The sequence below is a fragment of the Balearica regulorum genome, chromosome 4 (genome assembly GCF_011004875.1).
Source record: "Balearica regulorum gibbericeps isolate bBalReg1 chromosome 4, bBalReg1.pri, whole genome shotgun sequence".
In the NCBI taxonomy this organism is placed as follows: Eukaryota; Metazoa; Chordata; class Aves; order Gruiformes; family Gruidae; genus Balearica; species Balearica regulorum.
The window spans coordinates 2,840,660-2,862,488 of record NC_046187.1 but is presented as its reverse complement, the minus strand read 5'-3'; the positions used below and the strand labels follow the sequence as shown (position 1 = coordinate 2,862,488).

General features: G+C 39.7%; 2 protein-coding genes across 3 annotated transcripts in view; both read right to left on the bottom strand.

Moving 5' to 3' along the window:
- ALPK1 (alpha kinase 1) overlaps positions 1 to 1,149 on the bottom strand; it is a 58,644-nt gene extending 57,495 nt beyond the window's left edge. The window contains exons 1-2 of the mRNA XM_075750963.1: positions 966 to 1,149; positions 248 to 382 (exon numbers count right to left, since the gene is read on the bottom strand). The gene's annotated coding sequence lies outside the window, so the exon portion shown is untranslated. The remainder of the gene's footprint in view (positions 1 to 247; positions 383 to 965) is intronic.
- A 115-nt stretch (positions 1,150 to 1,264) lies between these two features.
- Positions 1,265 to 21,400, bottom strand: AP1AR (adaptor related protein complex 1 associated regulatory protein). 2 transcript variants are annotated; one of them, XM_075751000.1, is made up of 10 exons: positions 21,087 to 21,400; positions 16,060 to 16,108; positions 14,458 to 14,484; positions 13,624 to 13,649; positions 12,624 to 12,720; positions 11,777 to 11,875; positions 8,554 to 8,615; positions 7,429 to 7,502; positions 6,363 to 6,491; positions 1,265 to 3,645 (listed from the first exon to the last, which is right to left on the bottom strand). In XM_075751000.1, the coding sequence occupies exons 1-10, from the start codon at positions 21,161 to 21,163 to the stop codon at positions 3,380 to 3,382; spliced, it is 906 nt and encodes a 301-aa protein (XP_075607115.1). In that variant the 5' UTR covers positions 21,164 to 21,400; the 3' UTR covers positions 1,265 to 3,379. The 2 variants fall into 2 exon arrangements, with proteins under 2 accessions (XP_075607115.1, XP_075607117.1); XM_075751002.1 differs by lacking the exon at positions 11,777 to 11,875 and having other exon boundaries at positions 2,145 to 3,645; positions 21,087 to 21,384.
- Between the last annotated feature and the right edge of the window lie 429 nt (positions 21,401 to 21,829).

Below are 21,829 nucleotides of genomic sequence, written 5' to 3'. Positions count from 1 at the left end.
TTAGATGACATGCGAGTTCTTGTTTTGTACTGATTTGGCCTTAAAAACCAGGTTGCTAGTAGTACCACTAAGCAGTATTGTTACCAATTTCTGTTCACTGGCCCCGTCACAGAGGACATTCACCCACCACACTGATGATATTACTCGCATACACTTTCCGAGCTATTTTCCAAAGAACAAGTAACCATCTCAATCTCGAATTTTCAAGTGCAATAGATAAGCAGAAGCGCCTACAAACAGTACTTACCCGAGAAAAATCTTCTGTCTGGAGCACTGCATCTCAGTAGATTTTGTATTCACTCTGTTCCGAGAGGCTCTATGGATATCCACAGATCTAGAGCGGAGCATTCCTTAGGCACATCTCCAGGTACCAAGAGAAAACCTTGGGAACGGAAAAAAACCAAAACCCAGCAATTTAATGGTTTACAAACACTAATCCTTTCTACAGCTACATTTACCTGGAGGAAAAAAACCAATTCCAAAATACACTTTAAAAAATGAATCCTGTCCTAAAGGATCCTATCATTGTGTTGATTTGACCAGCAGAAGTTAGTTTGACTGAAGCAGGAGCATTATTTCCGCTCTCCCCCACCCCGAGGCTGCCGTTAGTCATATGCTGCTAACTTAACTGTGAGAAATACACCACACAAAGGCAGCTAACATTTTTTGAAGTTTTGGCTTGGCTCAGCTGTCTGAGCATTCGCAATCATAGAATACTAAAAGAGAATAGCTGAAACACCAATTTTACCCTTAACCAAGTAACTCTGAACAGACCGCCCAAATTGTCACATCAAATGATTTTATATTCGATAGTGGCTCAACTTCAGCATAGAAACATATTAAAAATAATAGTTTTTCTGTGAAAACCACTCTATTTCCTACAGACAGACACCATTAGCTACGTCAAGCTCAGACAGACACCAAGACAGGGAAGCTCTTGCATTAGACAAGGCAGGTTATCTTACCCTTGAAGTACGAGGGTACAGCTGCTCGATTCTGGTAGAGAAAGGGCTCCACGCTCCCCGTTCTTCAAGTTCTCTGTTATCACAGCTTGTCAGAGCTTCCTTTCCAAAACAGCACGTCTCCAGAAAAACGCTATAGAATTCAGTAAAGATACAGCTAATTATCTGTTAAAACCTTCTTCACTTAGCTGACGCATGGGTAATTTTGGGTAACTTTTTCACAATTCATCTTCACACGCTGTTTTTGCTGCGTACGATGCAGCAGCCACCAAACCAGCAACAGATTAAAACATGGCCAAACATACGACTGACTGAAAATTTTAATGACTTTAATTTGTACAGATCTGCATTTTACAGTACCGTTGAATTGTTTCACATGAGCTCTTTATATTATCTTCCCATTTCTTAAATTTCCACAGATATTGACCGTAATCTCTCAAGTCACTCTGGTGCACTGAGCTCTGAAACGCAGTATGTATATTATAATCGTGGCTACAGAACATGCCCGTCACAGTAAAAGCCTTCAGCTGGAGTCAGCTTCCTTTTTCCTAAGCGATTGTTCATTCCAGAAGCAGGACTATCAGCTAATTTCCTTCCTCAAAGCACAGTCACAACCAATTAATAACCTCACTTTCAGTGGTCAGGAAAAGTAGTGACCACCACAGGGTAAGTTACAGTTTCAACAGGTAAAAAACATGTTATTTACATGTTGAGAAAGTTGTCTTGTTTCAGTAGGAATTTATTATACAAATAAATGTTCAGAAGTTACACAGTAGCAGCTTATGCCAAACCCAAAATATACATTTTGATGTGTACAAATTTTAAAGCTTAATACAGGCATTGCAAATGTAGATAATTACATTAAAATATTTCCCATGACATAGCTACGATTTAAATTAAGAAATGGAATGTTGTCAACAAGATTTATCTGTTCATTAGAGCTGATATTTGTACATATTTAATGCAAGTGTGCAGTGGTTTTGTTCAAATTACCACAAAAAGGACCACACTGTCGTGGCCCTGCTATTATTTATAGGCTCAGACGATCTCAAACAGTGACACAACTTTCACCCACAAATTCAGTTCTTCTGACAACGCAGATTTACTACTTTTACTCCGCAATGGTGAAGTTACACCCCGTCCCCCTTTTTTCAGGGGAAAACCAAGACAGCTAAACAAAAGAACAGTAGAGTAGAATGGCTTTACTGAAACTTTGGGGAAAGCTTGAGATCTACAAGGGGTTTGCACCTTCTCTTCAGTGAGCTTTTTCTTTTTTAACAAGTAGCACTTACATTAAATATCCGGGGAGACCACACAATACGTTATACCAGATGTGCAGTAACTCAACTCCTTGATTTTCAGTCCATATTAGTTTAGAGGCACAGGAAAGCTAGAGCGCTTAAACATACTGTTTTTAACTTCAACTTCTTTTTTTCCCTTTTTAAAAGGCAGATCTAGGAATTCAGTCCCGAGGTTCCTGTTCTTCCCACTCCAGCAGCAGAACGATCATCCCTCCCCCAGTCTGCTCAGAAAACATTGCTTTTCTGGTCGAGCTGAATTATATGTTTTCCACAACTAAAGAATTTTAAGGACCATGTAGTAACAGACATTGGTCTGTTCGGGAGCAGGCAGGAAAATCAAGACTTTGGCCCTCCCAGTTCTCCCCTAGATACCGACTAAAACTTCCCAGTTCACACAAAGAATTTTTATAGTTGTTTTTCTATCTAGCACACACTACGTCTGGCGTAATATACAAGACAGTATCTTACCTAACCTGATGATTTATACTATGTTTGAGGTTAACTGTGCTTACCATAAAGCAATAAAAAAATAAAATGAACAGTACGAGGACAACACAAGGCTAGGAAGGCTATAAGCAGCTAGACAGGGAAAAGCTGCAGTTTACCATGGGTGAAATTCATTCTGCAGCTGGCTAAGTACACCCTCTAAATAGCTAAAGAACAAGTCAAAAAGCACATTTTGGAAATAAACATTTTTTTAAAATTATTTTTCTATATTCAAGTATTAGATAAATTATATAAGACCGTTTCTGAGATAAACATTAGGCCGATGATGAATTTTAAAAACAAAATCAGTAGAAACATCATCCAGAAAAAAAGGCTAGTTAAAATATAGATATGTCAAGCTATGAAGCTTAAATTAGTGCAGATAATTTCCTATTAAATCCAGATATCCAGAAATATACACAATAGAATCATCCCAGTTTTCATAAAAGCTCAGAAGGTAGATGATAAAATTGCACTTAATTCTGAATTAATTCAGATAGCAAGTCATTCCCATTCCTTGCTGATCAATTTGTAAGAGAAAGGGAACCACGTTATAAAAGAGCAAATTGGTTTTGTACATTCTATTTCACTTTTCAACATTTGGTCGTAAACAAGGGCCACGCAGTTTCACTATCTGTCTTGACGATCAGAATCGGATATCCTTACATCCGGTGCAGACAAATCTAATACAGGATTTACAAATCCGGCATATTCTGAATTGCCATTATCATCCATTTCAGCACTAACAAAGTCGTTCTCCCACTCCAATCCATTAGAATCATCAGAGGCCGAAGCCGGATTACTTCCCGTCTTCCTGCTATTAAATTTCAGCGCTGCTCGGAGTATATCTTCTTCTGTTCTGGAGCGTTCTCTCATCGGAATCATTCTGTTCATGCCTGCGATTTAAGACGCATTCGTGAGAAAGACATCATTTTGAGGGGAGTACCTTTACATTTGTGTTAGAACTTAACAAGAAACAACAAGAATCCTTTAGAGATCCAGACTCCAGTAATTTCCCTACCGAGCATCACCGTATTTTTTTTCTGGTGCTGGTGTTCACATTAAACCCAAAGCCCGCAGTCCGTTTTGGCCCAAACGAACCCAACAGCCAGTGATGCTCTTCTACAGAGTTCCGAGGAAGACGGACAACAGTGAAACAACTCGCTGGCAATGTTTAGTTCTCCTATATACACAGCCTGCTGCCCTATGTTATGGGCACATACATATAGAAGATTTTTGGTCCTGTGACATTGCCAGAAAAGCTAAAGGTCTGGGCAATCCTGTAATACTCCTGTAACTTAGTGCCAAACAGATCAAACGGCATCATGCAAAACATTTTTAACAGCAACTAAAATTTAGATATCGCGTGCATCTGTCTAGCAAAGGTCTTCAGTTTGGCTGATAAGGTCTATTCAATTTCACACAAAATAAAGGCAAAAAGTCCGTCAGAAAACTGCACAAAGACATCACAAGATACTGTTTATTTTGTCAGTAATTATACACTTTCTGATGGTTTATCAAAACCCTCCCACACCACCAGAAAGGAAAAAGGGGAGAATTTACCATACTCTTCTTATTGACTGGACTCCTCCTACATTCCTAAATAAACTCCCCTTTAAATTTGGAGTAACTAGCTAACTAATTAATTATAATTAAAAAGTTACATATTGCAAATGAAACACACAACTCTCTGCAGGGAGCCACAGGAAAAAAAAATATCTAAGAGGTACTACAAGTTCCTTGCCTGTTATCTGTACATGATGAAAGAACTAAAACAGAGTCACTGTATCCAAAATTTGTATTTAATCCAGGACAGTTACCATTTCCATCTTCTCCTCACACCCTTTGTCCTTCTGTATAATACTCTTTGTAAACTGTAACACTGCAGGGCACAAGGCACAGACAGCTCCAACCCACAATCCCATTTCAGTACTACCATTACATAAAGATCATACACTACCAGCAGTAGCACATGATGACGCCTAGTTCAGGATCTAGGCGTTCCCTGTCAAGAACCTCCTAACTTGGCAACTTTTCAGTCAAGTAATGCCATCTTTTGTTACTATTCCAATTTCAAAACACCGGTTCTTCTCTACCTGGTGTTCAGCCCCGTCCAATTTTGCCTACTAGCAATAAAAACACGTGACAAGACCATAAACAAACATCCCAGATCACTAAATCCACACACAGTTACTTTTTTTTGAGTCGTTCGGTCTCCACAGTAGATTTTTGCCAGCACATCCAGTAACTAAACCTCTTATCCCAAGCAAGCGGTCAGCCCCTTCAGGGAAATACACTTAAGTTGGGCCAGATCTACCAAGAACATGCTAAATACTACTCAAACTCCTCGCAATATCAACTAGTACTTCTTTCAAATGACCACGTTGCTTCCTTCACAGCCATGAAGACAAGTTATTGTCTCGAGCATAGGCAATCTTCCAAAGGTCATCTTACCATCTCCTCCGCTCAAGATTTGCGGTTAATAGGCAGAAGAGATGCACTAACAGCAATGGCCAACTCTTACAAGTTACTCCCCTTGGCAGAGCACAGGTTAGCAGGAGTCTGAAATGGAACTATGACTGAATCTTGCTCTCATCTGGTTTTCAATAGTTATTTAGAAAGATATTACATTAACACCTAAGAGTGGGAAAGCAACTCAATGTGTGAACAAGCAAAAGAAGCAATTTTCCCATTTCTTAAGCACAGTGTAGAATACAGAGTTCCCAGAACGCTCTTTCTGCACTGGTGCTAATTACTCTCAAAGGCAAATCCAGCGTAGTTCCGATGTACACAATCCTGCCCTAGCTTCAGTTCTTCTGAAACACCGACAGCTCCTGCACACACTAGCTAAGAAAAAGATGCTGGGTACTTCTGGGGAAATCCATGGAAGTTAAGTCTTTCAAAACAGGTTTCTGAACTACATGTTTTGATGCTCTTGACAGTGCTGCACATTTAAACTACACACAACTTGTCAAAAAGCAGTCTATTAAAGCAAAAAAGTCTGCTATGCATTGGCTAAAAAATGTCCTAGCTTATTTTTGGTGAGCTTTTCAAGAGTCAAGGTCTCAAAATTTTGCATTACCTTTGAAAGAAAAACAAGAGCTTTTGCAGATTTCCTAAAGAGAACAGGAAAGATGTATAACAAACTGCAGCAGCAATTAGGAATGCAGACCTAAGTTTCCAGTAGAAGCTACAAGTAATTAGGGTTTAAAGAAACAACGTTTCCCAAAATACGAAGTCTCCTGAGCAACTTCCCCATTTTATAACAAAGAACCAGCTGCTCCTTCTGCTCCTGGCTCACAAGAGGGCAGCATTTCTTTAGCATCAGTTTTGTTGTGAGTTTACAAGTCAGTTCCACACAATGCAGGAAAAGACATTTACTGAAGGATCCCAAGAAATGAATGCATTTATTAGACAGATAACCACATTTATCTCAATAAGCAATTTTCTAGGTAAGAATAATTTACAGTTTAATCATTACACACTTGACAGAAATTCCATCAGAATTTTTAAAATCACCTTCCCTTTTGAAAACAACAAAATCAACGTTGTTTAAACTGTCTGCATTTTTAACTTGTAAGCTCAGAATGAAACTAAATGGCAGAATAAATACCTTCTTCATCTTCCCATTCTAAATCTAACGAAGTGCTGTCATCGTTTCCACTCGTCGATTTTGTTTTGGTCATTAAGTCACAACTGCTCTCTGTGTTGGGCGTCAGCACTGTAGCATCAGATGAAAGTCCTACATAAAAAGAATAAACGTATGTTTAATTTGAAAACATACTCGAATTTGAGGTTCAATGTGCAAAATTAAGTTTTTCTTGCGCTTTGCAGCCTTTAAACCTCCAGAACATTTGAAAAAGCACTGCATCCATCACTTCAAAGAGCGATACAGCAGCTTTTTCATAGCCCACATCACTAAGATATTACAAGAGGACATTTAGTAATACTGTCTAATTAGAGTATAGAGGAATTTAGTAAACTGCAAGCTGGACCTGTGTGAAGACTTGCAAAACAAACACCACACAGAACAAAACACAACCCTCCTCCCAAAAAACCCAAACGACAGGCAGCCTTTCCCAAGAATTACCATCAGTCCTCCAACTTCTTAGTGACTATCACGTACTGTCATCAAAACTTATGGATATAAGATTATAAAATTGATTTCCTCTGAATTGCTAGTGGAATTTCTAAATATAGGCAGCCAAATTCTCTCCTGCACTTGAGTAGAAAAAAAATAACCTTTAATATGATTCTAATTTTTTTGCTAAGAAATTATTTTCAAAGCTACACGCACACATTTGCATCTTTAATACACAGTTAGGCTTTACAACAACAGTTCACTGCACTGATATTGCCTCCACAAAGACTGTTGGAAAGCCTTAGTAAAATAAAATCCACGAGCAGGACTTGTTTGCTTACAGATCTCCCTTTGGAGAACTGGAATGTCTGTAGCACAAGTTGTATATGCTGTGTTTTTTGAACACCTGAAGCATCAGGGATTAGAAAAAGAAGTTTCCAACAGATTTTTTTTTATACATACATACATATTTTATATATGTGTGTGGATATAAAAAAAAAGAAAGAAAATACATTTCTCTAGAAGAACAAATAGCACTCTGTATGCTCCTCAGAGTCACTTCACATTTGAAGACATGCGTAAGAAAAGGAAGACTTACTACTACTTCTAAAAGCTTCATACTGGACTTTTGTGTTTCTTAAGAAAGAATCAATATCGTCCTCTGCCACAGAGCTGTAAGAACAATGCACATATTTGGTTTAGCTTTAGAAACCTCGAAGGATGCCATAAAAGCTATGTTAATCCACATGCCCCCCAGTTCTATGCTACGAAGCACATAGACCTTTGACTACCATCTTTATTAACATGATCTACAAAACGCCTTACCATTCCTATCTGTCACATTCCTGCCAAGTCTGAGCTTCTGCTCCATTTTAAGTAGTATTTTCAGTTAACAATAAACTTCTGTCACAAAACTCTTCCCCTCTCATCCTTTGTCACTTTAGGTAATGCTTTCTTAATTTTCAACTCCCTTTCTTTTTCCAATTCCCTTGTTAACTAATGAATTCAAATCCTGCCACTGCAATTTCTAAAATCTGGCTAGGTCCTACCCATGCCATAAAAGCTCAGTTTTCACAGCTCCTTTTCTAACTGTACCTCCCTAACTGAAAATCCCTCCTAGCCCTCTGCTCTTCCATTCCACAACAGGTGTTTGATTTTAGTGGTTTTTTCAACTCAAATATCCTTCCACAGTAAATTTCTTTGGGTTTCCCCCCCAAACACTGAACACACAAGTGAAGAGAATTAATTTATTATTAATGAAGAAACAGGCAGATGACATAAACCACTCAACTCTTCATTTGATTAGCATGTATTTTTATTCAGCATTTCAAACAGGGTTCTAAATAACGAAAGTATTTTTATATTCCCCAAGATTTTATGTATAAACCCCCTTTTAATATTAAACACTACATTTTGTGTGTGCGCATATATATATTAGTAGCTGGGAGTAGGTTCGATTTTGTATGCATCAGTCTATTAACTACAGTGAAAACCAAAATGAATGCAATCTACCCTCTGATTTTGCACATCAACAGTAGTAACCAGTTTGCATTCAGTAACTATGCAGCGTGAAGAAAACGGCAATGAATGAAAACAACTCCGAAAAATCCTGCGAGTACATAAGGTTTAAAAAACATGGAATTTTTGGGGGGAAGGGGAGATGAAGGACAGAAGTAAAATAGTCATGGCTCTTAATTACCATTAATAAAATTTTGCATCTTACCTCTGATAGTCTCCATTATTAACAGGATGGGCTCTCTGTGTTATCCTTTGCTGTCTACGTTGCTATCAAAAGAAGTAAATTGTTGAAAAAGCTGAATGCAATCACTCAGGAGTAATATACTCAACACACTAAGCATTCCCTTAACTGTGACATTAGAAGGAGCGTTGTCCTGGTCCTTGGATCAGTCTAAATACAATTCAAGAAAAGACTGATTTTCGTTCAAACCAAGATCAAATTTTATCATACTAAAGGGACCATTACATGCAAGTGGTATCGGGTTTAATCTCAGAAATGTCTCAATTTAAAAGAAGGCAGCTTTGTGAATAGACCTATCAACATTTTAACCTATTTCATGCACAGAAAACCCCTCACAAACATCAATTTGGCTAGAAAGATATGAACACCACCTCATTCGTGATTGCATCTGCCGTCTTCTCAAGCCACAGCTATTTTCCACCCGCAACTACCACCTAGGTTCTGTTCGATTGGTTTTGCTCTGTGCACAAGAACGGTCAGCCTACCCCTTTAAAAGAAGTATTTCCTACAGGTCCTTTCATCCCTGTAGAAAGCAATACTGCCGTCTCCTCAGGTTGGCTGTATCAGCACTAAGTGCTTCATTTATATTAATAGAAGCTTTGTTGCCTCGCTGGGCCAAAAGTATTAATACCTCTACCCTCCTAAGGTAGAAAGCTTTCGTGGTATCGCTAGGCAAAAACAGAATGAAAAATGCAAGACAAACCATAAATGCATTTCCTTTTTATTTCCAAGAGAAACAAGAGCTGTCATGGAAGGGGGGTTCTGCTTAAGTTTTAGGGTTTAAGCAACTTAAGTTGTCTCAAGTTTCTTTTCCCTGCCTTGAAAAAATGCAAGCCTAAGAACTTGGCACATCAACTACGTGATTAAAGGTAAATCAGTTATGAAGGACTAACTGTTCACCGATTATGACAAAGACTAAGATAAAAATGAATGAGCTAGTTTTATAGACAAGTCTGATTTATCTAGCTACCGTGTTTTCCAAAAAAAAAAATCTATTCTCAGCCTTAATGGATCTGTCCCTACAAAAGAAAAGCAGGGGTAAATAAATCAGAATCTTTAATGTCAACTTGAACTTCATCTAAGAATTGCTCCTTGCTGGGTAAACAGTCTTGTGAGCTAACTGCATCGGATCAGCTAGTATTCTTCAATCCCAAGACAACAATGGCTTCATTTCTCGGCACGCTTTCCACCTCAGGTATTCAAAAAAGTATCAGAATAAGCAGATTGAAACCAGTAAGGAAATGGGAAGCATAGTAGTATTACATAATGGTGGTTATAGGTGCCAAGACTTAAGTACGCAGGGAAAAAAGACAAGAACTTGGCACCAACTTAGTTAACAAGTCTGTAAAAATCAATTACTGACATAGGCAACAATTTTATTTTAAGATTCATATACCCACATTATAACCAATTTAAACCATCGATCCATTTTGCCAGGTCACATACAACTATCTAGCACTCTACGTTCGAGGACACACAGACCTTATCCTTCCCCACTGTTACAAACCCTGACATTTAGTAGGGCAACATCAGCAAGCCAAATTAGTTTTCAAGGGATGCCACACTTGAATAAAAAAGCCATCTTCTCATTTAGAAGACTCGTCTCCACAAACAGCAAAGAGATGAGTTACATATTGAGAAATGGCTTCTAGTTTATTTAGAAAGGTTAAATGCTTGATGCGTATCTATACGTAAATGTGTCCTGACAAATCCTTATGGGTTTTGAGGGAGGTTGTCTGTAAAGGAGCTAAGTGGTACTAATTTTAGGAGAGGAGGAAAATAAAATCTCTATAACGCATTTTATCTTAGGTCCTGACTAAGAGGTGCATATTCAAAATACAAAAAGACAAGAAAGATAGCATTTCTTGCACAGAACTTCCACAAAAAACAGTTAAAGCCATAGAACAATCTACTGTTGCTGACTGTATATAGACTAAAAGTGTTAAAAAAAGGAGGCAAAAAAAGGTCAGAAATCATTAACCCTTTGATACCAAAAGACAAGAGGATAGAAAGAGAAATGTGAAGTGAGCCCTGCAGTTAGCAACCTAAATATTAGATGAAAACTCCATCATCGCTATCAATCTGGAAGTAACAATTTCCAACTCACTCTTTTGACTACAGACAATGCGCTAAGCTGAAGATCTCCCCTACACCTAGTGTAGGTTTTAGCCTTTTTCCAATTAGTCTCCAGTCTCTAGTCTCCAATTAGCACGAACTTTTGAAAATTTATTTCTAACTGAACACATATCACACCTCTAGCAGACCGTTTCCTTGAACACACTACAACTGCAACCTTACGCATTACAGATGAAGAGATAGCTAAACATGAAAAAGTTCTTTTTTAACACACACTTGTGGCAAGCTGAAATTTGTGTAACACCACATATTTTAATAGATTACTAAGATGGCAAAAATATTAAATGCACTGATAATACGCAACTCTGAACTGCAACATGAAAACCATCAGTAATAAATACTATCAGAATACAGAACAGCATCTGTTCTCAAAAGAAGCAGGAAAACATAACGTGGCTTTTGTTTTGCTTGACCAAGCTCCAAAAGCATGGGCACCAGACATCTGAAAGCAGGCACAAATATATTAAATAAAGACTACTGTTAAGACATTACTGCATTTTGGCTACGACACATACAAATCACAAAATGTTCGAACAACTCGGGTTGGACAGGACCTCAGGAGGTCATCTAGTCCAACCTCCCGCTCAAAGCGGGGTCAACAGTAAATTCAGATGACTCGGAAACACGTATCTTTATGTTAACACAAACCACGGGAACAATTAAGTGCACAAATACATAAAGTACGTTGTACAAGTCCAAATTATGATTGCATACTTAATTTCAGGTTTTTTTTTTTAAACTAGAAAACCATCACAGATGACTTTAAAGATCAGTAACTTCTATATAAGAAGTCTCTTAAGCTCATTATAAAGTCATACATCTCATTCAAAAATCTATACTTGGCAACACAAGCCGTTTCAAACCATTCTGCTCATTTTCTGCTGTTCCAGTCAGCCGTACTTTCAAATCGTGTGGTAGTTCTCTAGTGGAATGTACAAGCCAAAGCAATTTCCTCATTACGTTTCCTGAGACGTAAAGGATATTAGGAAAGTCTGCATACATAGAGACAGATCAGAAGCTCTGATATATATTGGGGTCTTTTTCCCCTCACCTCCAAGAGCTTTTTCTGCTTTGCTGCCCTGGCTGCTTCACGTTGTGCAGCATATAAAGCCTCCTCTTCTATTCTTAACTTCTCCTCTTGTAAGGCTAACTGTATATGAACAAAATAGTAATGGTTAACAAAAGCAGAACCTATCTATCTTCCTATGAATAAAGCCATAAGTTCAATAAAACAAAAAAGCTACTAGAAAATAAAACATAAAATAAAATTGACTATAGCTAAAACATTTTTCTTTGTTAATTGAATCTAACAGCTTCCCGCCCACCAAACATCCCAAGAAATTTCGATACCTAAACATTAGCCTATGGAATAAATATCATTACTCATGAATTGCTGTAAACGCACGTGGCATTTTATTATGAACTGCACGGTGAAAGACGTAAATCTTTTCACTTGCGTATTTCATTGGTACTTTAGTAAAAGTAAACACTGTATTCCACATCATATTCCATTAATTGCTGCACCACACTAAAATAAAATGACAAATTATGGGGTTTTTTTCCCCCTTAAGAAAAGCTCTGGAAAAAGCTGACAACAAGAAAAGTTGAATTTTGCCTTTCACAAAAAATAAAAAAGTTCAAACTTAACAGATCTCAGTCAGAGCACCAGCCTAATCGTTCAATTTTTCATCTAAGAGGCTATTAAAAAGAAGCAATCTCTGATGCAAACTTTGTTGCGCAGCAATTTCTGTGTATCTTGTAGTCTAAAAAATACCAACTGATGAACAAAACCCAATTGTTTCATTCACGCGAATGGAATCTCCTTGTGTTCACGGTTGATCTTAAACTACGTTGAAAGAATAACTATCCATACCTTACTAGTCATCGTAACTGCTTACCTCTGACTGAAGTTTCATATCAACAACTCTCTGCTTTTCAGCAATGGAGTCATAATGTCTGTCTTTCAAGTCAGCAATTTCTTCATCAGTCAGAGGTCTAAAAGCATGGGAGAACCACAAAAAAACGCCATCTATTATTTACGCGTGACAACCCTAAGTCGCACTTAAACACATCCGTACAGTCTTTCTTGACCAGTCCCTTAATGCAAGTCAAACAAGCTGCACTTTTGGCCTGCTCCTCCCGAGAACCGAGTTCCAAAGTTCCAGTTTACTCAAGACAACGCTGTCTCTCCTTAATCTTACAAAGCTTTTTTTTGATCTTTACAGAAAATACATTTTCAAAACACTGTTTGCTAACAGAACTACTGGAATAGAACGGTTAATATCATTGCAGTGTAAACCTCACTTTTTTTCTTGCTTGTTTTTGTCCCCTACCTGTAAATTGTTCCTCTTTCATTCGTGGCCTACTTCACATCTACTTTTAGATATCTAACAAACAAGACCGCAAAAACATTATATTAATTATAATGTTTGCTGTATCGCTTCTTTGGGACCATTGACAGGGAGCAACATTTTAGGGAACTATCAAATTTAAATACTAAATGTCCAGAATTAGACAACCAATGCATACACTTCGGTGCCTTCATATGTTTCCTACAGAGAAGACCTCTGAGTTTCTACTGCTTACATAAATATTAACACACTCACAAAAAATTCACTGGAGCTGAAGCACTAACACCAGTATAACTTTAAACGCATACCCCGGGAACAAGAATGAAGATTCTCTTTGCAACATAGGGTTTTAACAGTCCTGTAGAGTTTTACATCATCCTCTAAGCTGTTTTGACATCGTTAGGCATTGAGGTTAGTTTGACATACATTATTTTCACGTGTCTGACAACTAAAAAGACAGAAAGGGATTTTACAGGAACTCTGAAAAATTTAATGGCCACAGTGGCAGAGCAGAGGGAAGGAGAGGTCCCGAATCTTAAAGTCTTACCTGTGACTGCTTCCTGGGCTCTCCCCCTGTTAAACACAAAAAAGTCTGAGTTTGAGATCTGAATTAATTTTAAGGTGGAAAAAACCCCAATATGAAATCATAGTTTCTCCCATATACTGGTTTCAGAACTATGGGGGGAAATCCCCTGGTTTAGTTTGGAGTTTAAATTAAATCTTGTTACACAATCAAATGAAGCAGCTGACTAAGTAAAACAAGTAAGTACTTCCAACTGAAAATAAACATTCCCATGGTTTATTTCAGGAAGCAAACTACTAGTCCCCATGTTTTTAAACACAGGCTGGGTATTGGAAGTGCGCTGCATGTCCCGCCCATTATCAAGCTGTATTAAGTTTATAAGAGTGAATTTCTAAGGCCAACCTCTATTGTTCTCAAGTACTGTTCAGCCAGTTTACCTATAATTATAGAGACAGAGCACTCCCAAAACTTGCCTTAGCAAAGCAACCCAGGTTCATTTACCTTCTCAGGGCATTTCTTGAGTCTCATCCAAGAGTTACACCAGGAGCAAACTCTCCTTCAAGTGTTCCCTCACCCCTTTCCCCCCCGCCTTTGTTCTTTTCTTTTTGCCTTCCTAATGGCCACAGAGCTCTCTTCCCGAAAGGGTTACTTCCCATACTCTGCCCAAGCAGTTTTCTCTTAGGCCTTCATCTCTCCCAAAGTGTTAAATATTCATTCCTAGAGCAAGCAAAACTCAAAGTAAAAAAACCCTGCAATTTAAGTCTACAACTTAGCGTACAGTGGGAGGAAAATACAGATCTTGGAACCATTTTTAAGGGTTGTAGTAGCAGGTTTCACATTACGGCCCCAGGTACCTACCTCATCACTTTCCACTAGGTTCTCAAACTGCAGAGAAAAAGTAAACAATCTTTAAAATTCAACGTAACAAGTCACTAAACAGACACAGCAAATATCATTACAGATTTAATGCGCCTTGTAAAAACACTACTCCAGTGGTAACAGTGCGTCTGTAATACCATTTATGAAAGCCCCTCATTTCAGAGAAAGCAGCATTACTTTTAGAGTAGGACCTATCTTCTTACCAATGTTTCTTTTCTGAAACACAAGACACTCCTGAACAGAGTCAAAATTAAAGAACATTCACATATTTCACTACAACTTAGGTGAGGGCCCTGATAAAAATGAAATCTCATTAGCTGATAAGATGGTTAATAATTCTGTGTATCTAAACCATTATAATACAAGCAGCGGAAGGAACGGGACAGCTCTGACACACACCAAAGCGCTCAATTTAAAAACGCAGAAGATGTAAGGGGTATAGCGCACCTAACCTCTACCTCCCATGGCAACTGCGATGCTTATCAAAAGGTATTTGAAGATCTATTTAGTTTACAGAAAACAGAGTTACTTTCTACCCAGAATTCTAAAAACAAACAAGCAACAACCACTCCCCTCACAGCTTTCCACTCAAGAAACTAAAGCTCGATAAAGCCAGTGTAATGCTTAATGATAGGAAGCAAAAAAAAGCCCAAACCAAGCAAGAATACACAAAGCATTCTAAGCTGCACAAACTTGTCCAAAAGTTCAACTAACACATAAAAACAAAGCAAATGGAAATTCTCCATACTGTTTTGAGTAATCTTACACACAGTCAATACATCAAACACAGGTCAGTCCCTAGAGCAAGACTCCTTATTGACCTGTACACTGACTAATTGCTGTAAGCAGACTACAAATTAGAATTTGGGAGAACAGAACCTTCTTTGCCCTACCGTATTTCTGCTGCAGGAACACTCTCACAAGAGGTAACTGTGCGCTAAAAGAGATTCCCCACCCCCATATACATCTGCCCCCTTTCTGAAAGCCAAAGCAGTGATTACCGTTATTAATGTTGTTCTCAGTAATGGGGGCAATCTGAAACATCTAGGACTTGGAGACCATGAGGAACAGTCAGAGAAAGTAAACTAGGTTATTCTAAGAATCTAAACTTACACAAATTAACCTTACACTACCCTTGGCAAAAAAAGGTCCTTTCTCAGCCATCGAGTATCACCCCTGTAGTGACCAAAGTGGACTACAAATGCAACTATCGATCAACCTCATCAGATTCTAGCTTTTTTGTAGAATCAGATTCATGATCCTGCACTTACACAAGCAGAAAAATCACTCCCAACACAGCAGTGATGAAAGGTGCAACAGGCAGACTTTAGAAAGCTCTGGTGCAGAGTATCAGATCACAACAAATACTTCTCTTCTTTCCAACTGATCAATTCAACTGAGATGACGCATTAATGTTCCAAGGTGCTCTAAGAGCCGCTATCTTGCCACCCAGTGCAGCATCCATTTGGTCTGGAATAACTCAGAATATTTCAGTCTATATAAACTGCAAAACATGTTAAAGGCATTGCTAGAATTCAGCTTGGTTTTTTGTTTTAAATCCCTAGAAATATAAGCACTCACCTCTATAGTGAAGTGTTCTCCTGTTGAACATGTTCTAAAATACTTTGACCTGAAAAAATAAGTCTACAGTTACACTACAGAATAGTTTTCAATTCACAGAAGGAAAACGAGTCAGATAAAAGCTCTTTAAAATTACGTGAGTATAAAATAAACATAAAATCTTCACATATTAAGCACATTTACTTGTTAACCTGTGCTCTGCATCACTACCAGAGAGGAAAGAGGCAAAAGCATGTAAACATTTTCTGTAGAACTGCAGAAGAGACAAACACCCTCGAGTGAGAAGAAATCACTTATCAGGATGTCGGACTTGACATTTACAGACATTTAGCATGTTCTGCAATACCTTTAATACATTTTTCTCAAAAAACATTATTTCTGAAAATTTCTGAAAACATTGTTGCTCATCGTGACACTTAACTCTTCACTAGCACAACACCGTGTACAAATTCAATGTTAAAAAAAACCATTTTATTCTGGCAGCTTGGCACAGTCAGAAGATTGAACGTCAGAGAAAAACATCTACAAAAAGGTCAAGATAATACTTTCCAACCAGAAAGAATTATTCACAGTCTGTAATTTTATACAGGGACTCAGTCTCCTCCTTGATTCCTTTAACTATCTTAACACTGTCCTCTATTTAAAAAAAACACAATAGAGTACTAAGTTACCCAAGCAGCTTTTCACCTAGTGAAAAAAGTTTGGCTCCCATCCAAAAGAATATCCAAATGCACACCGGTGCTTCGATACAACACCCTTTTCACCAACCTATTTTAAAAACCAGAGTTTCCAGTTCCAAGTGCTGACTGATATCAGAAATCAGCCCAGTGCCTCAGGCATTTCTATACTTGTACAAAAGATCGTTCTGTACTTGCAACCAACACCTACTTCTACTATACTAAAAGCAACACAGCAGCCAAAGCCCGAATTATTTTAATCGTATTTGATCATATTTTTCTTCAGAAGTCCGTTAGGGTACACGTCTCCTGGCAACTTCTTGCACAACCTTTCCTTCCGTACGCTCGTGTACCTTGCTAAACAACTGTTTCCCAGTCAATTCATTGCTATGAAACCAGAGGTGAAAGGCCACCTGGACTCACACACTACCTCGCCAGTATAATTGGGACACGTGGCACGCACGCTTCAAGTCATTTCACCGCCATCCCTCTGTGTAACACTTTGGTGTGCAGGAGCCAATGCCATTAAGAATCTAGTTAAACACAATTGTTACAGGAAATCGTTTCAGGACAATCCGTGTTGTTAACCAAAGCATAATTCCAGTCTACAGCATCAGGCTCTAACTAAGTTATGCTCAATTTTACAAACACACGAGCTGCGGTCAGATTAGCCACATGAATTGAACAGTGAACTTATAGAAAAAGACGACAACGCAGCACAAGCTTACTAAATGTAATTACAAATAGCCCAACAACGGTGACACTTCAAGGAAGATGTTGGCTTTCTGCTGCCTGCTGAAGAGGGACTCGGTAACAGAAGACCTCATTCTGTGCCAGAGTTTGAGCTCTTCACGATGGAAGATGGAGGTCATTAGGGACAGAAATGGAAGACCAATCAACTGCACTCCTATACACAACAACTTCAATAGAAATAAAATAGTAACCTATTAAAATGCTTACAACCATTATTACTCTCCTTTAAGCTCTACTGTTTCATTATTTTCTAAAACACACTTGAGAAACATTTCTATTCAATAGGTACTAGAGAAAAGAGTTCAGCTAATAGGCCACAGGACCCGTAGAGACTGTCAGATCAATCTTCAAAGATCTAAAGCTATTAAAGACAGTAGCTTTTCAGCACTCCATACATATACATGCTTTGTTCTCCTTTCATGCAAAGTCATGTTACTACCTTTTATTTTTTAAAAAACTAACCAACTTAGATTACTAAAAGTGACATTTAAGCTATTCAAACCATGGCATGAGTTAAAATCACTTTTTCCACAATAGTAACAAGAAGGATTGTTTCAATTTTGCTACGTGATAAACCCTCCCAAGCTAACCAAATAACCTAGAGACAAACTATATTTACTCTTCTGTTTCCACCCCCTCCCTTCCTTTAAACACTCCTCTAGGAGTAAAGAGAAATACTTACGGTAGAATATAGTGACAAATTAGCTGTGGCCTACTTTCTAATTACAGCTGCAGCTTGTAGTACTTGGAGCAAAACTATTTCAACTGAAGCACAAGGAGACTCCCTAATAAAATAAAAATCACCAACTGAAAGTTTGTGCTTTTACAGAAAAAGTTAAACATACTACCAAAGAAGGCTTTGGTGTTTCATTTCTCTCTGCACACACTCAACACCAACTCTAAAATCACTGCAGCAATTCGTACGTAAATCGCCACGATTTTAAACACAACTCCAAGCAAAGGCAACTTGTAATCTCACAGGACATTGAAACACTTGTTAAAAACTGTATACTTATTTAATTCAGAGCTTATTTCTTACAGTTAAATCTTGGAGGATCTAAGATTAATGAAGCACTAGTGTGGGCAGAGTGGGGCCGAGCTGAGTGATTAAAATAAACACAATTAACTTGATACGATGCATTATTATATTACACTGTTCCAGTAGCAGCCAAACCTGCAGATTTTGGTAGCAATCTAACCTGCCAACTCACCAAATTTCTAAGACACATTTTACAGGTTTGTTTTTAATACAATCCCTGCCCCTACCACCATAGAGCAGAAGGACAATACCCACATTGCTCTACACTCCAATATCCTTCTGTAAACTACCAGCACACCCAGAAAAAAAGATAATCTGAGACAGGTGCCAGCTATCAGCAAGAGGTAGCAATGATGATTTTTTTTTAATGTTTTTTCATAAATCTATCCCTGTATACAATATTCCAGGTTCAGACTTCAAAAGCCAATCCAAACAGGTGCAGCCCCCTTGAGCTGGAAAAATCTGTTTTCTGTACTGTTTCTTTTTTCTACGATTTTCACTACAGTCTCTGCAAGACTTGAAGAAATGGACATCACAGTTTAATTTTTCAACAGCAGACAGTAAGAGTTATTTCATTGGTAAGGACAGCCTGATATCAGACTAACAGAAGCAATACACGCGTGTAGGACTAGCTAAGCCATCGCGGCCAACAAGCTTCTCCTTTCAGAGTATGCTCATAAAAAATTCCTCATTAAGTCCCTGCCATTTAAGAGAATGGCATTTCTCATAATTCAGTGTGTCAGCACTCATATTTGCCATTCTAAAACCCGAGTAGTAAGCCAGTAGTTACATGAAAGGCACCGAAACACAAGTCTGGCAATTAACCCAGTAACTTCAGCAACTGCCTTCTGAAAAACAATTGAAGATTCAGACACTGTGGCAGAAAACTAACAAGTGATGCTTCCCGAGTCAAACATGCATGAAAACCAAGTACTAGAACAGATGACACAGGAAACACCAATGATTATACATAACAATAACACAGTATTGCTAACATACAAGAAAAAATAGAAGAGAAAAAAACAACAACAACAACTACAGGTAATAGTCACTTTAGACCCGAGAGATTAGTGAGATATAACCACGTATCTAGAATTTGCTGCTGGAGCCAAGGTAATCTTGGGCCTTTTGGACTCTGTCTCCTATCCAGTGCTCGTAAATCAGTTAAGTCAGTTAAAAGTAGTTGGGGGGGAAAATAAAAGACCAAAGAGATCCACAACCACAGCAGTAATTTAAAAGGTAAGTACACATTGCCAGAGACTTATTGTTATTACCCCTGACTACTAAAAAAAAATTATTAGCCTATGAGTGGAGACTCAGCAAAAGACACACATGAAGCAAGAACCTTTCAGGTATTACCCGTTTTTCTCAGGGTATAGCACAAGAAACAGATACTTAAGCGCCAGCTGTCGAGGCATTTCAGATATTTCCGATATTCTCGTATCCTCTGCTAGAGAGTACGAAGAATAGAAGCAGGTATCCTCCACACACACTGTCCTGGTCTTTCACCCATTCCTCTGAAAAGTATTCCTAAAAGGTCTTCGGGACAAGGAGAACATCAGACTCTAGATGTCTAGAGTCGATGCGACACAAGAGGCCGCAAGTTTGCAGCGCCTGAAACGCTCGGCGTATCTGTCCAGAACGACTCCAATCATACTACATTGGTCAAAATGAAGTGATATATAACTATCAAATACTGGTAAGCATATGGAAGAAAACCAAGTTCTTCTACAGGTAACATATCCTTCTCCTGTTTGTATACTGCTTTTCCATTACCTGGCCGTTGCAGAACAAAAAACAGATAACGCATTTACAAGATATATGAAAGTTTATTCTGATTATTATCTCATGTAATAGTCACCTTCATCCCAACAGAGTGTCAGTCTCTGACACAGAGAACCCAAGATTCTATTCCCAAAAATACGGCGGTTTTCCATCTTTGCACAAACACAGCAGGCTGCACAGATTTTTGGCAAGTGACCTGAAAAATCTTTCTAAGCTTCTTCTTGAAACAGCACCCTGGAAGAGGGCTAAGGAGTAAGCATGTCCCCACAGACAGCTAACCTAAGCCATCCCTGGACAGCATACCACCACCACCCTGCAAACCGCACAAAGCCGAGCAACCTTCCCGCGGCATTTCATCAGCTCCAGCTGTCACGGCAGATATTAAACACGCGTTTTCTTTCTCTCTCCCATCTAACCGCGCTGTTGTTGCGGGGAGGGGGCGGCCTGCAGCCCGGGCGTACCCAGACCGTCCGTGAGGCAGAAGGTGTCCCCCACCTCACCACCACCCCACAGCGGGCACCGCCACAGCTCCCCGGCCTCGTCTCCCCCGTTCCTAACCCGAGGCAACCCACGTCCCGCTGCCAAAACCCCCGGCGGGGGACGGGAACAGGCTGGGAACGGGGACTCGCCTCCCCGAGGACCGGCCGCCTCAGGGCCCGCCAGCTCGGCCGCCTCTCCTCACCTCCAGCCGAGGGCGGGAAAGGCGGAGCCGGGCGGGCCCAACACCTCCCCGCCCCGGGGAGGGGAAAGGGGTAGCCTCGCTGACTGCTTACCCTCCGCCTCGCTGGAGCCGGCTGCCTTCCCTCCGGAAGAAAAGCCCGCAGCACCATTGCGCCCAACAGTTCCCCATCGCATCCTGGGCAGCGACGGCAACGGCTCCTCCTACTTCGTTCTCCCTTCAGGCGGGTTCAAACCGCCCCTGCCACCGAGGGCCGCGGGGGACAGAGGAAGGCGGAGAGGAAGGGCAGCCGCTGACCCTAAAAAACAAAGGGCCGGGCGGCGGGCGGAGGCTCCGCGCCGACAGCCTCATGGCCGCGGCCGCTGCGCAGAGGCGGATGCCGCATGCCCCGAGCGCTGGCACCGCCCCGGCGGCACCGGCCCGCCCCTTCCCGGGCGCTGAGGAGAAGGCGGCGGCGGTGGCGTGGGAGCCCGTTCGCTCGCCTAAACCCGCCTAATTCAGCCTTAAAAAAAAAGCCGTATCTCGTCAAACCTGTAAATTTTGAAGGTTTTTCTCCTCAAGGAGTGCCAGCAAAGGTATTTATTTCCCTTCCAGGTGTTGTTTTAAGGGAAGAAACGTAACGGGAAGGTGAGGTGATAGTTGTCTTCTGGGGGTGTCAGCTAGGTAGGGAAAGGCCTGTGTGAAACGAAACCCCCGCGGGTGCTCAGGTTCTGTCATCTGGGAAAACAGGACGGGTGGAAAAAATTAAGGCACTTTTACCACAAAAACTGCCTTGGAATCAAGGCATTCACATCTCATGGACAAGTCTATCACCACCACCACGTGCCACAGGTGTCA

What these genes read in the sequence shown, in the direction of transcription:
- AP1AR (XM_075751000.1), bottom strand. Translation starts at nt 21,163, where the DNA reads ATGGGGAACTGTTGGGCGCAATGGTGCTGCGGGCTTTTCTTCCGGAGG. An exon ending in GAGAACACTTCACTATAGAG is followed by an intron (nt 14,485 to 16,059) that starts GTGAGTGCTTAT and finishes TTTTCTCTGCAG; the next exon opens with TTTGAGAACCTAGTGGAAAG. An exon ending in AGCAGAAAAAGCTCTTGGAG is followed by an intron (nt 8,616 to 11,776) that starts GTGAGGGGAAAA and finishes TTCTTTTGATAG; the next exon opens with CAACGTAGACAGCAAAGGAT.